Here is an 18,937-nt window from a genome sequence, read left to right as displayed (position 1 = left end):
TCCATTTTTAAGTACAAGGGATATACTGCAAATTGGCCTAGGAGGTAGTTTAACGGTGGAAAATTTGACTGCACTTATGTGTCAGTCCTCCGATAAATGACAGAACTGCGACTTTTCAACAGATTAGGCGTTAGTCAGTACGTGCTATAGAGGAGTCCTAAAAAGTCTAGTCAGTCTCACGAAGTAATACTTAATCCGGTAGTTCCGTGGGAGAGTCTTCTGCTGAGAGTAGGTTAGATTTAGCGGATTAAAGTTCCGCACCCCGGCTTTCGATGCTTCCCCCAACTATAAAAAAAAACAAACAAATCAAAAGTCTGAAAAACTTTCAAAAATGTGAACTAAGTTTCAATTCAAAAGTTGCAAATGGTTGGCAATTCGGTTGTTATCTCAACAACTCAGCTGTAATTCACATATTGAAAACAGCGAGCATAAGTCCAGGAGATAAAATCGTTCACACTAATACACACAAAGAGTCTTATAGCAAAGCAAAGAGAGAGCACACTTTCTGAGCGCTAGCAGACTACTTCGTGATAAACACACGCACACTCATACGCACACATACAACCGAGCGCATTCCCGTATGCCATTTATAAATTTGGCTCCTCTTAAGCTTTACTGCCTACTTGAAAACGCTCTTTGTTGCTATTGTTGTAACGTAGTATATTTTGTGAGCCGACCAGGATACGACTAGGCACACACGAACCAAATCGCCAGCAATCGTTATTGCTGCTACGGCAGCAGCTGGACGCACCCTGAATTTTCTTCGTGATGTAAGTTCTGGGGCAGTCGGTCTTTGCATATTCGCTTGTATAAAACACTAACGGCTGGTCGTGCGCTCGAATTAAGTGTAGAAAAAAGTTTCATGGAAAAATTGTACATTTTGCTATGAAAATTGATTTTACAATGCAAAAATATGGAAAATTCTAATTGCAAACAAAGCAACAGTTTCAAAATTAGTTAAATTTTCTACTACGGCAATAAAAAAAGTAAATCAAATTGTGTTAAACTACCAGTTTATATAGCTATATATGTACTACATATACACACTGTGCAAAATCATTGATTTGGAGTTAACATGAATAGTGTACTGCTTGTGGAAAACTGTGAAAAAATTATTGTAAAATTGGTGTGCTTAAATGCAAAATAGTATCCGAGGAAAATTAATAAAATTTTTTATACAAGTGACCACTTGATATGTATTTAGTGACTACAGATCAATTTAATAACTGGCATATCGAACAAAAGTGTATGCATTTCTAATTTATTAAAGTGCCACTAGAGCCTTAGCTCAGCTCACAGGAATAAAAAAATATAAAATGTTAATGCAAAATTGAAAAAAAATTACATTTGGAGCATGTCATGAAAATCGGGCGTGTCTTATGCAAAAACTAAATTTGTAAAAAGTTAAAGTATTTAAAATATTTTATTTTTAAAAACAGCTTATTTATAAAACTGCCTGTGTATATACTTATAAGTATATCAGAAATATTCATCTGAAAAGCCTATGTACATAATCACATTCATCTGCACGCATATATTTTTTGCAGGGGCATACGAATTTGTGAACTCCTTGTAGCCTACTCGGGCCGTCGAAACTGATTTTTGTTGTTGATTTGATTGAAAGCGTATAACAAAGCTTCGATACTATCTTTATATGTATGTATGTATATACATATTTGCTTTTAGTTACCCAATTGTCTGTAAGTTTATTTGTGATAAAGGACACATTTTAGTGCATTGTCGATCGGTTTGGCAAAGCGTTCCAGATTGAGGCTATATGCATACATATGCACATAAACCTCTTCGTGCATTCACTGTTTGTATGTGTGTGTGTAAATATTTTCCAAATCACAAAAGCAGTGCACACCTTTGCCAGACAACCATTTTGCACACACAGACAGTCGGCTGCGTACGTATCTATCTACAAGCAGTTCGTTTGGCAATCACAAAAAAGCACGTTACACTCAACGGGAGCACAAGCAAATCATAGCTCTCCAAATTCACACTCAGCAGGTACTCATTCGGGTCACAGCAGTTGCTTTTGCACTGTTTCCTTCGCATTTAGCCTGGTGTTTATTTTCTTGCTTTACGTTTGCTCGCCTCCATTTTTGTCGTTGTTGTTTTGGGTTGGTTTTGTTTGCAGATTTATTCGTTTTTTGTGTTTTTGTCTACATCGGCGGCGACGTTAAATGTTTTCTGAGGTTCATTCAGGTTTATAGACACACATACGGGCGCGCACCAATACCAACGCTAGCAGGGAAACGTTCGTTAAACTTGTAGCCAGCACTTTCTATCAGGCTGTGTATATGTGTGTTCATAAGTATTTGTGTAGCTTTGGATTTGCGTATGTGTATCATTGAGCGGTTGCTCTTCTTCTTGTACGTGTCAGAAAGCAATCGGCTGCCTTGGCTGACGGCCTCTTTGCATTCGATGGGCTGAAATTTAGCTCGGGCGCGCAATCAAACTCTCAATTGTCTGGAAGTTAATCGTAGTGAAAAGTAAATAAGAATTTTCTCACTTATTGCCTGTGTTCCTTTCATCTACATTGTTTCGTTCTTATTCGACTTGATTTACCATCAGTGCTTTGTTATGGAGAATGATTGAAGCGACCAAGCCTGATTCGGCAGAAATTTGGCTTAAATTTCTTTAAAAAGAAACAAATAATCCTCTATTAATTTGGTACCACTTCTGAGTATTTTTCGATTTCAGTTTATATTCTGTTTAGTTCTGTTTGAATATTAGCTTTATACATAAATTTGATTAATTAATTTATTTATTAATTTACTATCAGAAGCGCTGTTAATATATTGCTTATTTCGGAGTCTGTACACTAATTTCATTATTAGTCAGAAATAATTATTTGCGGAGAATGCTAATACTAGGAATTCACCATTCTCAGATCACCGTGAATATGCTTTGATTTGGGATTTGATTTCTCACATAAAACATTCCTTCGACATAAAGTGAAGAACAGTCATGCCTTATATACAAAACAAGTCATATTAATAATATCCACATTTTTCGGACAATAGTTTGTACTCATCAGGAATCACTCCAATGGTTCTTTAAGACCAGGTGAAAATAATTTTAGCAATTAATAATAAACCAATAGTATTTAGGAGAGTAACTTTGTAATGTCAATAGCAAATACCACCTTCAAAAAAACTGGAATGGAAATGGCAGAATATAGTTAGAACATATTCTTTAGACCAATATCTTTGCTAATGCCCTACCTTCCCTATATTAAATTTTTTTACAAATTGGGCAGCTAGGATGGACAATCTTGAGAAGTTTCATCAAATCAATCGAGCTTTAATTAGGTAACTCTTGGAAGCACAATGAGCCAAACCTCCCTTTTCAACCAACAAACCAGCCAATCAACCATGTCAATGTTCTCGTATTAGTATCTGTTCGGTAAATATCTTTAATAATTACATTAAGTAGTTCGAATAAATCATTATACTGGATACTACTATTCTGTTTCCTTAAAAAAATTGTCTTAGTTCCTGATTTTATAATGATGTCGATTTACTTCAGTTCAATTCTTGATTTGTTTTAGTGGATAAACAATAATGATTACGTATCCCATCTTGTCGTTCTTATTTTAGTTTATAAAACTTTGGTTGTATTCTAATTTTGGCTAGTAGTTAAACTTATTCAGAACGTGTTTTAATATTGATAAAGTGGTATTAGAACGAACCAATAATAATTTAAATGCTAAATGTTTGAACACCTACACTTAGACACTTTACCAGTAATAAAAATTATTTTGATATTAAAGAAAATGAAAGTGAGCATGACCCTGCATCGAAATAGTTCCTTTGTAAATATCTTGCAAACTACTAAAGTTCCATCAACCAAACGCACTAGAGTCGTTTCCTTTACGCACTTGGTCATACAGTCCAAAAATGAAGGACATGGGATTATAACCACGCCTACCTCCTATATGTTTGAAAACTACTAAAAAGTTTAATTCAGTCAGGAAAAACACTTGAAACCTCAAGTTTCATGGTAAAGATAGAGAAGGGCTGCACTTAAATTTCTATACAAAATTTTAAATGCTCATTTGGCTCCGTTCACTTATGGGACAAAAACCATATCTCAGAAACTACTTAAACAATTTCTACGAAATTCGGTATAGTATTTTCTTCGCATCTCGATTCTATAGTTTGAATCGATTCACAACTACGCCTACTTTCCATATACCACAATTTTGAAGTTCATCTGATTCGTTCACTTTACAATATAAATAAGTTAAGCATCAGTGAAGACATTGAAACAAAAATTTTATTTCTAGTGTCGCATAACGCGTATAAAAATCACAGAAACGTACTATAACTATTCAATGCCACAGATAGCGTACATAAGGACGTCGAAGTTTGCGGTAAATTTTTTATTGAAAATATCGGTAAATTTCTCAGATATTCTAAAGAAATTCAAAGGAGATGTGTTCCTTTCAAGATTCCACGTCTGTTCCAAAAATCAGGCCAATATTTCTTCTAGCCCCCATATACCACATATTCGGATTTTCAAAGTTCTGGTGAACTTTATAGTGTACATATATATCGGTTAGTATGAGAGATATCTTACAAAAAAAAAGTAAATAAAAATAAAATCTTGGATATGGATAATGTAGCTTGATGACAAAAATAGTTGAAATCGGTTCAGGAATTATCCGAGTCCCCATTGACTATATGTATGTGTGGGTCAATTTGTGAGATCACTTAATAAAAATACAGCAATAAATTGCGAGAGTATAAACTATTCGGTTACACTCGAACTTAGTCTTTCCTTACTTGTTAGACTATCAATTTTTACGATGTAGAGTAGAATGTTAGCAAAATGGAAAGTACTCTCTCATATGAATAATTAAAAATGCCAATAGTTATCGAATACTTTCTTTATTTACTTCTCAATTGTCATAATGCCTTCGATGTCTTTTCTGCAATGATTACTTGGCAACGTAGCAACCAAAAACTGATTAAAAGTAAATCTTGGCTACACGTGTATGTGAACATGTGTTCCTATATTAATTTTATTATGTTAAGAATACAACGAAATATATTTCAAACGATATTGTAGCTTATATGAATGTTATTAATTGACTGCATATATTGCACATCTGTTCAACATAGTAAACAGTGCCTCGTCCGCCTCATAGTATGTCATACTTGATTGCTTAGCAATACTTTGGAGTTGCCATATTGTCAAAATATCGTGTCACAGTGCACACTTGCATAATTTACTGCGTCATACCTGCTGTCCTTTGCGTGTGTGACTTACCGAATTCATTTTGTGTTAATATATTTGTTTGACACACTAAAGGTGTACCAGCAAAAGAGATTTACTCACACCTTTGCAACTACATAACAAAAAGTAACAAAACACAGAGAAATTGAAGAGCACTGCGAAGAAAATATGAGAGAGAATGTTAGAAATTGAGCTTTAGCTAAGAGAGTGAAAACAGTAACGAGTATTAAAAGGATACATTGCAAAATCAAATTCTTTTCGATTACTGTATTTCTCTTCCATATTTATACTCTCTTTAACCAAATATACGAGTGTGTACTTACACTCCCATTGAACTGCCTCAAGTTGTTTTGTGCTAAAGCAAATCGCACTGGTTGACGATGACGGCGACGACCTCGCCAAGCATATTGTTATAGTGCGCGCTGCTGAACGTACTACTTGCTGTGCGATACGGTGGAAATCCTGCGCGCAAAAGTATACTTCACAAATGTGCTGCATTTTTATTAGTGCCTGTGCAACGGTGAAAAACATTCAATGAAGGGATTAAGATTATGTGCACAAATATAATATAAATTTAATCGAATTGGGAAAACTAAATTAAATAAATGTTAAAATTCGGATATAATAAAAACACGAAGAAATCATATGTGTATATGTACAAAGTGGTATTTATTTGTATAAGACGCGCCCAGATTATATGGTATAAAAAGTGAATAAAATAAATAATATAAATAATATTGTGTGTGAGTTTTTAATTAAATAATCGTAAATGAAAATAAACTTTGCTTTGGTATGTTGTGATTGAATTAAAATCACAATTGCTCAATAAACATATGCATACATAAAATTTGGTTATAGGCTTGTGAGAATTATAAGACAATTTTTCAATTGCAAACATTATAAACGTTAAACAATTTGCTAAAAAATAATTTGTTTAAAAAATTGTAAATCAGAAATCCAAAATTGAGAAAGAAGATAATATTCGAAATTGTTTGATTAAATTAATTAACACAAGAAATTTTGTTGCTAGGCTTCAAAATTGAAACATGAACTTGAAGTGAAAGTCAGGCGATTAATTAAAACCAAAAAAAATTCCAGGAATTTTAAATTTCGGCAAAAAATTAATATCAATTTATAACTGAACTTCGTATACATATAAACCCATTAGACTTACCATGAAAAATTTCCTACAATGCAATTATTTTATGAGAAAACTGTTATTCTTTTTGATTTAGCTCTTCTTATCTCCGGTTGGATATTCTTTAAAATCAACTGAAAGGCTAAGTTTGCAGAGTTTCCAATCATTAAAATAACAAAGTTAAAAAAATAAGAATAATTTATATTTCTAGTAGGATAAGCTTCTGCATTTTTAGAGATTCAGAAATGTAACTGTTCGTATATAAACGTGGTGGAAAGATCACAAGCATTTTTATAAGGGCTTTAAGTATGTTTAATTCTTTGTCCATAAATATTAATATATAATTTCGACCAATTTTTTAAATATTTTCAACCTCATATTGAACCGGTCTTAATTGATGACTCGATGATATAATCGCCTCAATAAATTTATTTGTGCTCGAAGCGTGGTGATAAAAGGCCTATTGGACTATATTTAGCAGTTGTTGTCACCACAAAAGACCAATGTTTTCATCATTCTAAAAACCTCACTCAACTGCAGGCAATTAGTAAAGATCTCAAAATTGACTTCTTATTATTCGAACTGTAGGAAACTCGACAGTGACTTATGGCTTTTTACTAGAGACATGCATTAGAGGAAAATATTAAAATACTGCAGTGGAGGATTTATAATAACTGTTAAATTATACTTTAGAATCTATAAATTTCGGTATTCTCATATGTAGCTATAAGTGAAAACAAAAATGGCTAACTCAGACCAACATAAATTGTTCTTGATATAAATTGTGTATTGTGCATTTTATTTTAATAATGAAGAAGACCAAAATCTATAATATCAATTCTAAAAATTGGTTGAATAATGAACAAAAATAAACAAAGATTTGTCTGGATTGAAAAAGTATTTAAGAAAGAAGAATATACTAAATTCACTGTGAAATAAAAAAAGACAAAAATGATATTGGCTCAGTGCTCACTAATAAATTCATACAAAATATTGAACTTTTATTTTGTAATATTTCTAACATCACATTTTTATTTCCAGCAACTCAAAATGATTTTTAGATAACAAAATTTCATAAATATGTCATCAATAAGTAAAACTAAGAAAAAGACAGTAGTGAAAAATAGAAAATGTGAACTTCAGCAAAAATGTGAAGTTTGAAATGCAATAAAAATCAAGAGAGTCCGTAGGCTGTGGGGAATGCAGAACTTTTATAAGTACTGAAAAAGAGAAATAGCAAACAAAACAAATCGAAAGCAGAGTAGTGCAGAGAAGCGGCGTAAGTGAAGTATATACTGAGAATAAATAAAAATAAAATATAATAAATACAAAATAAAATGCAAAAGTAAAAAAAAAATTATAACTTAGAACTACAACTTGCAGTAAAGTGTAAAACTCTGCAGTTGACCAAGAAAAAAATTAATAAATGCAAGTAAAATACACATAATTGGACCTAATATTGGCAGCTCGTGCAAAAGTGTACACATGCAAATACTTTAAGACGAAATTAACCCAAAACCACGCACGCACACGCGGCACCTGTAATTACAATAAAAATAAGCGACTGCGAAAAGGCGTGGAGCAGCAAAGAAATTGCACAACAACAAAGAAAAACCTGCGAAAAGAGTAATTAAATGGAAATGAAGCAGGAAAAGTCGACTGGAACTGTGAACTGAGGTATTTGATAAGAATCTGTAGCATAAACAGCCTAAATGCGAAAAAGTGGGCAAACAAAAGAATAAAAATATTTGAATTAACTGCAATTCTTACGCGACACTGTGACATTGCCGTTGGCGGTGGCGGTGGCGTATACACAACCACAAGCGAATTATGCGCAGCTAGCCAGCGGGCTGCTAATGTCAACCCATGCCGGAAAACTTGCATAACACAAACAACAATTAACATTAAAAGCATTGAAGCTTGACTGCGTGTAGTTACTTTTGCGCTTGTTGTTGTTGTGTTATTAATTTTATTGCTGTAGCCTAAAAACGTTTTGTCTTGGCACGCACATTCAGCTTGCTGCGTGCGCCAAAGACAATTGGTGGTCGGAAGACTTGCTCACGCGAGTTGTGACACAAAGCAAAACGAGCGCTTAGTTGTGTTTTAGATTTAGTTTTGTACAATTTTCTTCTTTTTTGTACACATATTATTTAGTTCTTCTGTTATCTTTTCATGCGACTCGCTATATAAAGCGTAAAGCATAACGAACTCCGGCAGAACACGAACAAAGTTGAAAAAAACATATATATAGAACAATATGCCAATAAGCACGCACTTAGTAACGCAAATAATACCGTGACAAAGTAAAAATAAGTAATAGTGCATGAAATAGATGTGAATATATGCTACGAAGGACGCGCACCAAGGAACAGCGAATGCATTTGTCTGACATAGTTTTAGCTAGCTAGTTTAACAGTTCAACTGTAGCGTTAACACAGCGTGCGCCAACGCTTGCATTGGCAAAAAGAAGGCTAGGTAGCACTTTATCGAGCGCTATTTTCCAGCAAGTACTAAGCAAACCAATCAGTTATCCTGCCATTAAAATAAAGCGCGCGCAACAAACACACGTAGTAACGCCCAAAAATCATAACAACTGCTAAGCAAGAAGCACCAATATTACTACTAACACTACATCTAGATATTGGCAAACATTTCCTATTTTTACTAAAACACATCAATAAATAGGAAGACGATATACCAAAATACTTTTCCTATAGTATGACGTGCTGCAAAAGCTTGACGCCGGCGACAGTAACGTGAGAAATAATAGAAACGTAAAGCAGAGATAAAATAGTTCACCGTCAGCAAGAAAGTGATAAAAATAGTAAACGGAAGCTGCCAGCGTCACAGCCGTCGCACAGACTAAATAAAAAACCACATAAGCTAACAACAAGACTTACACATCGACATCATCAATAAATCTAACCAATACTTGAGCAACAAAAAGACAACCGACAGCACACGGCAAGTGGAGCAGCAAAAAAAAATATTACAAAAATTCATAATAAAAGTTATAAAATACACAACGCCCACAGCAGCAGCAGCAATAAACAACAAGCATACAACAAACAACAATAAGAACAACAAGAATAACGGCAACAAACGCCTATCACAACAATTCATCATCCATCAACGGCGAGTGTGTGTGTGCGCGTGTATGTGTGTGTGTGAGTAATATGCTGTAAATTGTAAGCACCTCCTCCTCCCACCATCCCGACATCAACATACATAAGCCAGCAACGTCGTCATCATCCACAGCTTTAACTTTATTAATACAAGCAATTGCCATTTCATTCCGTTAGAACGGCAATATCGGCCCCTCGTTATTGGTTATATTGGTAAATATAGCGTCGTAATACTTTGTGCGCACATCAATATGGCCTTTAGCAGCAGCAGCATCAGCAGTAGTAGTAGTAGTGGCCGTGGCGGCGCATATGGCGGTGCCAGCATATCAACGTGGGATAAATGCACAACAGTGTTGCTATTGCCGCGGGCACGCCTCATCACCCTGTGGCTGGCTTTCAATTTAGCGCTGATCGTACAGGAGCCAATGAAGAAAATCGCCTCAGTCGATGCAGCGTAAGTACTCATCAAATACATGTGTATATTCATATATACTAACCAACATTTATGTATTTATTCTTTTATGGATATTGCTTATGTACCGTTATATGTATGCTTTTAAATAGTTTAATAAGCGTTTATGGGGTAACTACTTTGCATTTATAGCATAATTAAGTCCCCATTGCATACTTGCTTTATTAGATTATACAATTTTTTATGGGAATCACATGCACTAGTTAGTCATTTAATAATAAGGACGCTAACCATGCTCTGGGAAAATATATGTAGGTTATTCGATGGTGAAATTATAAATGGTTTCACTGCAACTTAAAAGACATAATTTGTTTCATTTAATGATTATAAAATCTATAATTATAGGCAAGAGATAATACTTGATTTTGATAGGAAGTAGGATAAGAATAGATAGGAAGAAACTGATAAAAATATGAAGGTCATCGGAATTATGGCTGACTTTGTACGGAAAATATAGGTTAATATGTAAGAAATTATAATCAAATTTTGTCTAAGTTGAGTTTATAGCGGATAAGTCTCAATATTTCGTTTAGTATTATGTGATCCGGTATTTCACATAAATAATGTCACTTTGAAAATCATAGGTTAAATCTTCTAGTATCTAAAGATTTAAATATATCTATTAAAAAAATTTGTTGCAACGTTTTCCAAATCATTTCTCTGCACTGAGGTAAATTTCCATATTTCAGGATGTGTAAAGGCAGTTGTTATTAATATTCTAGCACATTTGATTTATTAAGGAGGGAAGAATGCCTAAAATCGTTTGGGTTACGCAGAAAAAGAATATCATTGAGATGGTGAATTTTTCACCATTCGGTTGTTTAATACACAATTTGACCCACATATTCGTCATATATGTATATTGTATAAATTCCATTGAAAGTTGGAAACCATAATATTAGGTTAGAAGCCCCGAGGTCCTCGTGTTCGACATAAAAACCTATGGCCTTAAAAACCTATGGTCCGATTTCGGCGATTTTTAGAATACTATTAACATAGTATTTGTGCAAAGTTCTGCACCGATATCTTCACTAGTACTTACTTTATATATTGTAATGTAAATGATTCAGATCGTCTTCAAAGTTCTGGTATATAGGAAGTGGGCGTGGTTGTGAAGCGATTTGGCCTATTTTCACAACATATTCACATTGGGATGTAAGGAAACTATTACAAACCAAGTTTCATTGAAATCGGTCGAGTAGTTCCTGAGATATGGTTTTTGACCCATAAGTGGGCGACACCACGCCCATTTTCCATTTTGAAAAAAATCTAAGTGCAGCTTTCATCTGCCATTTCTTATGTGAAATTTAGTGTTTCTGACGTTTTTCGTTAGTAAGTTAACCCACTTTTAGTAATTTTCAACCTACCTTTTGTATGGGAGGTGGACGTGGTTATTATCCGATTTCTTTAATTTTTGGACTGTATTAGGAACTGACTAAAAAAACGACTGCAGAAAGTTTGGTTTATATAACTCTATTGGGTTGCGAGATATGTACAAAGAATTTAGTAGGGGCGGGGCCACGCCCACTTCCCCAAAAAAATTACATCCAAATATGCCCCTTCATAGTGCGATACTTCATACCAAATTTTATTTCCATAGCTTTATTTATGGCTTAGTTATGGCACTTTATGTGTTTTCGGTTTTCGCCATTTTGTGGGCGTGGCAGTGGTCCGATTTTGCTCATTTTCGAAAGCAAACTTCCTATGGTGCCAAGAAATAAGTGTGCCAAGTTTCATCAAGATATCTTAATTTTTACTCAAGTTACAGCTTGCACAGACGGACGGACGGACGGACGGACAGACAGACATTCGGATTTGAACTCCACTATTCACCCTGATCACTTTGGTATATATAACCCTATATCTAACTCGTTTAGTTTTGGGTGTTACAAACAACCGTTATGTGAACAAAACTATAATACTCTGAAGCAACATTTGTTGCGAGAGTATAATAAATAAATAAATTGCGAGAGTTTAAAATGTTCGGTTGCACCCGAACTTAGCCCTTCGTTACTTGTTATGTAGTAGGAATATAGTTCTTTTGGAAAAATCTGGCATATCTGTTATAAATTATACTTTATAATCAAATCTAAAAAACGAGTCTCAACCAAGTTGTTCACAATAATTAATTTTGCTCACACTAAGTCTTCGTATATAATATTCACTACCACTGCAGTGCACTGTCACAATTATAACAAAGCATGTCGACGTGAAGAAGAATATATGTATATGTTGAAACTGTTACATAATGCCACATACTGCCGACGTGGTGCCAGTCAGTGCCAGCTACAAAAGCATTTCTAACGTAATTATTGTTATTAATGCCGCGTTTCATTATGGCTGTGGTATTCTTTTCTTTTTATTCTTTGTTTATGACACTTTCGTTGTTGTTGGTAATAAACAACAACTGCAGCAGTTGTCACATTAGAACACATTTACAGCTATCAATTAACTTAACAACTTTATAAAGTGTTAGTGACAAATAAAAAAAAACACAAAGCACAGACTGACGTCATAGAAGTAATATCATGTAGATGAATGTGAAGAATACAGGAATATAATTAAGCTCAACTTTATTGCGCAAACCGGTCAGAGAATCATAAATTTGCTGCTTTCAAGCAATTATTTTGTGATTGATTGATTAGGGCTTAGATTAGGTTTTCAAAGTGGTAGAGGTTTTAAGGCACATTTAAAATGCTTTAACTCAAATTTTAATATTCAAAAATATAAAAAATAAATAAATTTCGTTCCAAACAAACTAATTTTGAGGCCGCCTTGAATAGTATTTTTGCTTTTCTATTTTCCTATTCTTCTTACAACAAGACACGTGCCATATAACCATATAAATCCACATGTATTCACAATAAATATGTCACGTTAAATAATACAAAATGGCGGAAAAGTCACGCTGTTAACATTGTAATAAATTTATGCCATTACAGCTTTATTATTATTGGTCGGACTGATGTTTTGACATTTGGCATGCTTTTGTTGTATCATAATTTGTGTTAATTAATGATTTGTAATGTTAAAATTGAGTAATTATGAAAATAAAGTTGATTTGGCAAAGGCTTTATGTGTTTTACATCATTAATAACATAAAGAATTAATGAATTTTCTAGTAATTTTGCTGGTCATGATGGATTTAAAGTTCATTAGGGCATTGCTAAATGTGACAAAATCCCCATATTCGTTGCTTAAGCGAAATACATTTAAAATCTGAATATGAACTTTGCCTTTGAAGTTTTGAAATTGTCATCCAGTCCTTATTAAAAACTCCGTCATGGAGTTTTGTGCAATATGTTCAGGCTCTGATTATGTAAAGTTCAGTATTAGTAGTTTAGGCTAGCTATCAATTCTTTTTTTCAAACAATATTCCTTTATTTATTTACATATATATTACTAGCAGACCGCTCTGGCTTCGCGCGGGTTTTAACAAAAATTTCTTATAAACAAACAAAGTTATAAGTTATAAGTTTCGAAATTTTGTTCAGCAAGCAGCTACGAGCGCTCGTTCCTCGAGTTTCTGGCACGCGATTGCGATGCGAAGAGAATGTTTTGCAAGAGGATTTTCAGTTTCAGATTAAGATTCTCCATTACGGAGTCTTTTTGATACCCTCACCTGGAAACTATTTCCAGAAAGTTGAGATTGTATCAATAAATATAGCCTATGTTACTCGGGGTGTATGTAGCTTTCCAAAGGTAAAAGAATTTTAGAAATCGGCACAGAAGTTCTCGATTACGCTCATGTTTATTCATTACAAACATGTATGTATGTGATTGGCGTTGCAACCGTTTAGCCGGTTATAGCCGAATCGACGATAGGGCGCCACCTCTCTCTCTTCTTCGCAGTTCGGCGCCAGTTGAAGATCCCAAGTGTAACCAGGTCGCTCTCCACCTGGTCCCTCCAACGGAGTGAAGGCCTTCCCCTTCCTCGGCTTCCTCCGGCGGGTACTGCATCGAACACTTTCAGGGCTGGAGTGTTTTCGCGCATTCGGACAACATGACCTAGCCAGCGTAGCCGCTGTCTTTTTATTCGCTGAACTATGTCAATGTCGTTATATAACTCGTAAAGCTCATCGTTCAATCGTCTGCGGTATTCGCCGGTGCCAATGTTCGTGTTGTTGATGCTGGTTCCCAGGTATACGAAATTATCTACGACCTCGAAGTTATGACTGTCAACAGTGACGTGGGAGCCAAGACGCGAATGCGCCGTCTGTTTGCTTGATGACAGGAGATATTCATTACAAACATACATACAAATATTTCCTCTTTATAATAGTTGTATAGATGGGTCATATAGGAATCATTCATACTCGTAGACTTCATTTTCACACTCCTTTAATTCCTCAAATTGCGTTTCTATCTATAAACTATGTGAATACAGTCTTACCCTCAATTTGGTAGAGAGGATGAACTAGGAAAGGACATATTTGGCTGATTTTGTTTTTTCAGAAAGTGGGTGTGAACTTGGCCCCCATTAAGTTTTTTGTATACATCTCATAAGCTAAGAAAGCTATACAAACTTTCTGCATTAATTTCCTTTAGGCTCTTCATTATGTATCATGAAATCGGATTGTTACCACGCCCACCTCCCATACAAATGTTATGTTGAAAACTATTAAAAGTGCTTTAATTCAGTAAGGAAAAACAACTGAAAAGCTGCACTAAGAGTACCCGCGCACCAATGTGTCAAAAACAATATCTCAGGAGTTGTCGAAGTCATTTTCAACGAAATTCAGTTCATTGTAATTATTTTTGCATCTCAAAGCAAAGCATTACACAAATTAGTTGAAAGATGGGCGAAATCGGTATACAATCACGCCTACTTTCCCGATAAAACAATTTTGAAGTCCATCTGATTCGTTTACTTTACAATATTTAAATTAAAATATCGGAACAAAGCCTTGCACAAATATTGAAACTGGTCAATACTTCTTCCCCGCATATATGTACCTCATATACGGATTTTCAAACTTCTAATAGACTTTATTCTGTATATATCGGTTAATATTGATTCATTGAATATAATGTTGCTTTGTGGCAATAATGGTTCAAATCGATCCAGGAATTACCTCAGCCCCCATATACTGTATATAATGATTCTCTTTATTCTAGTGAACTTTATTCCGAACATACGCGCCGCATTGTGTGCTATCATAATAAAATTAAATAAATAAACAGTTCAGCGCCAGTTGGAGATCCCAAGTGTAACCAACCTGGTCCTCCAACGGAGTGGAGGCCTTCCCCTTCCTCGGCTTCCTCCGGCGGATACTGCATCGAACACTTTGAGAGCTGGAGTGTTTTCGCCCATTCGGAAAAGATGACCTAGCCATCGTAACCGCTGTCTTTTTATTCGCTGAACTATGTCAATATCGTCGTATAACTCGTACAGCTCATCGTTCCGTCGTCTGCGGTATTCGCCGTCGTGTTGTAGTCATCAAAAAACAATAATAATAAATGAAAATGTCTTTATAAAGCTTTTTTTTTCATAACTACGGATGAGATTGATGACGACATTAAAGAAAATTATATATGAAAGGTTCCAATATTATTTTGAGCAAAAGTAGAAATTTTTGTAAATACTAATTTTTTGTTAGAAATCATGGCCCTGATCTGTGAAGAAACATGTGTAACTTTTGTTTTTTTCCACTATTTATATCAAGGATATACATAATTTGAATGGAGTGTACTATTGCGTGAACACTTAGTACCAAATTTGACATTAAAATTGTCGAGTGCCCATTAATCAACACTAACTATGAATTAGCTTAGCACGAAAATTTATTTGCATATTTTATGTCAAACGAAAAATTCAAATTGTGAGCTTTCAAGAATTTGTTTCCACTACAAGCACTGCTGCTTACTTACACGCATATAGTATATTCGGTATAAATGCTTACATTGTTAATAACTGGCTTTGTGTCTTGCACTGCAATCAGTATTTTAATACTGATTTATTTTTTATTGTTTATTTTATTTGTGTTCATTTTCGCCGCACCGACCTCTCCAATCCGCTGCATAGAGTTAATGCGTTTTCAGTTTAGCCCTTTTGACCTGGCTTTTGTCGCATTATTAGCGCATACACTGTGGCAAGGGACGTTCGTGTGTGAAAGTCACATGACCCAAAGTGGACACACATACACTCGTTCATATGTGTGCGGCTGGCTTGTATTTGCAGTTGCTTGGCTGGTCATGCAGAGCAATTTATGAAATATAAATACGATTTTATATGTACGAGTATGTGTACGCATGTAGTCTTATAAATATTTTTCTGCAGTGGTCGGAAATTTCATGCTTCAATGAGTTACGGAATGAACCTTATTAAGCCGTTAGCTCGCAAAGCGAAAGTCGGGGAATAAAGTGGTGGCACATTGGACGATATTGAACGATAAAACTCGGAGAATTGCTTGCGGCTGAAATTGTGGTTCGTGGAAGTAATAAATTTTCATATTTAAATTTTTTGTCTCCTCTTGATACTAAAAGTAAATATTTAAGCGCGTGGAAATTTATGAGTGCTGCAGATGAATAGAGGTGAGATTTTATGGTGTGGATTTTGATTATTTATACAATTTATAGGCATAAATAGGTATATTTTTTTGTAAATTTTAATGCTATATAATGATTAAATTCAATGCTATAAAATATCCCATGATTCCTCAGCATTAAAAAATTAATATACTTAAAGGAGTTACATACATAAAGATATTCAAATCTGAACTCGTGAGTAGATGTACAAAAAGTTCAGTTTTAAAGGCGGTGAAACAGAGCAAAAAATAACAAGAAAGCACTCTACTGCAATGGAAGTACACGCAATTAAATCATACATTTGCATGTTCGCACGACAACAGTCCTTTTTCTTCTCTTCTTCTTTTTTATTTCACTTGTGTAAGATCTCCGTAACTGGCGTTCTTCTTGAGTGCCAAAAAACGAAATGCTTGTAAAATGTGTCACATGCTGTTGCTGTCGTGTGTTCTTTGTTTCCTTTGGCCGGGCAGTAATTGTCAGTGACACTGCCAATGCAGGCCTATTAAATGGCTTACTGTAGTCAAAATAAAGGAAACAAAACAGCAGTCGAGGACACACTGTGTAAAATAAGGCAGCACTAATTCACTTCCACTGGATTACACGATCGCGTGCTACAAAAGACATCCGCAGTGCCGTTACACATTCACCGTTCTATAACTGTACACTATATACTTGCACGAAGCGGTCACAAAATACTTGGATGCCTTGCATTACTTAGTTGTAATCATATATCACAAATAATATTACATAATATTATATCAGCAGTCAAAATCACGTGTGCGCGGCGACGAGAGGCGCGGCCGACACTAGAGTTGCGTTGTCAAGTTGAAAGTTGAAAATATAAAGAAAAACTTGCAATGAAGTTTATAATATTTATAAGTTGTTTGAGGTAGATATATATATATATTGTATTTTATGTATATGAAGATTTTACAATATTTTAATTTTAAAATTTTTTCTATGTATTATACTAAATAAATCTTTACACATCATTAAAAAAGTAGTAGTTTATGAAAATACTTATTTCTGCTAAAGTGGAAAACAGTTTCCTTGTTCCCTTCTAGTTTGCAGGAATGCCCCATTTTCAACGTATGTTCTCCGAATGGCCAATGCCTTGTTATGGTGGCTGTAAGTCTGTGTATACTTTTCCTGTGCTTTCTGTAGAGAGAGATATGTCACGAACCTAGAAGAATAGCCCCCCCCCCCCATTTCCTACTCCGTAGTCCATTTTGGACCCGTCGGTATAAATTGATATAGAAAGAGTCTTTTACTAAACCTCTTCTCCATCCTCACCAGAAAGCTACTATTGAAGTCTAACCTTGGGAGGATATGGGCTGTTTTGTTTAATTTGTTTAAAAACTGGTTCATGTTAGCGCTAAGTTCGTAATTCTTTCGGTGCCAACCACCTAGTACCTGTAGCAGAACATGTTGCTAACTTTCGTATGAATGGGTCTATGGGCAGTTGGTGTAGGAGTACATTAAGTGCCTTAGATGGACATAACTTAAATGCCCCAGTTACCCCTACACAGGCTGCTCTCTGTATTCCATTCCATTTAACTTCTTGATGTTATATTGTTTATTTAGTGTTGGCCACCAGACCAGAGCTCCATTGTTAGAATTGATTTAATCACGGCCGTGTACATCCACATGGCTATATTTGGTTTAAGGTGCCAGTTTCTGCTGAGTATTCTCTTGCAAGTATAGTAGGCCTCATTAATTAATAATAATACTTTTCAATATTTCTATTTTCGGAATTCAATGGTGAATATTTCGATTTTGGAAGCCAAATTCGAAAATACGAGTGAGGAGGATATACTTTTTTTTACTTATTACAAATTTATTTGGGAGAAAACAATTTGGTTCGATACCAAGCCAAGTGTTGGATAATTATACATTGCTTCAATTTAAATATTTCTGGTATAGCAAGTACAGCAAAAGCTATTGAACAACTTAAACATCGACCTGTAAAATTTTAAATAAATTGCAATAATATTTTACAAGTTTTTCTTTTTCTTCATTATACAACGTAATCTCTTCCACCCAGCTTATAATATATAAATATTTAACAGCAACTCTTTCGTACTACCACTTTCTGTTGGCCGCGATTTGAAAAATTCATCTTAATTTCCATCAGATATAATTCCCCTATTATCTATTTTTGTGCAGTTTGTCCCTATTTCAATTTTTTCATCGTTTTCTGCACTCAACTTGCGCGAACCCATAAATGATGTTGCAATTCAGCCTCAATCTACGACAATATCGATGATAATGTCAATTGCCTGCTTGCTAATGTACCTTAACCCTATGAACTTTACTGCCACAGCTGTGGTCATGTGCCTATGGTTGCGCTCATATCTTCGCCAGAGCTGAGTGTCTTTGAGCACAAATTGTTATTCCATTTCAAGTATGATTGAAAAATTGAAG

General features: G+C 34.7%; 1 protein-coding gene across 4 annotated transcripts in view; it reads left to right on the top strand.

The window, feature by feature from the left end:
• Nucleotides 1-782: 782 nt before the first annotated feature.
• LOC105218572 (gamma-aminobutyric acid receptor subunit beta) overlaps nucleotides 783-18,937 on the top strand; it is an 84,963-nt gene continuing 66,808 nt past the window's right edge. For all 4 annotated transcript variants that reach the window (XM_054229471.1, XM_054229472.1, XM_054229469.1 and 1 more), the window contains exons 1-3: nucleotides 783-986; nucleotides 7,430-8,065; nucleotides 8,581-9,967. In XM_054229471.1, the coding sequence (XP_054085446.1) occupies nucleotides 9,765-9,967 (203 nt within the window). In that variant the 5' untranslated portion in view covers nucleotides 783-986; nucleotides 7,430-8,065; nucleotides 8,581-9,764. The remainder of the gene's footprint in view (nucleotides 987-7,429; nucleotides 8,066-8,580; nucleotides 9,968-18,937) is intronic.

This window comes from Zeugodacus cucurbitae, chromosome 4 (genome assembly GCF_028554725.1).
Source record: "Zeugodacus cucurbitae isolate PBARC_wt_2022May chromosome 4, idZeuCucr1.2, whole genome shotgun sequence".
Lineage (NCBI taxonomy): Eukaryota > Metazoa > Arthropoda > Insecta > Diptera > Tephritidae > Zeugodacus > Zeugodacus cucurbitae.
This window is presented reverse-complemented; position numbering and strand designations above follow the sequence as displayed.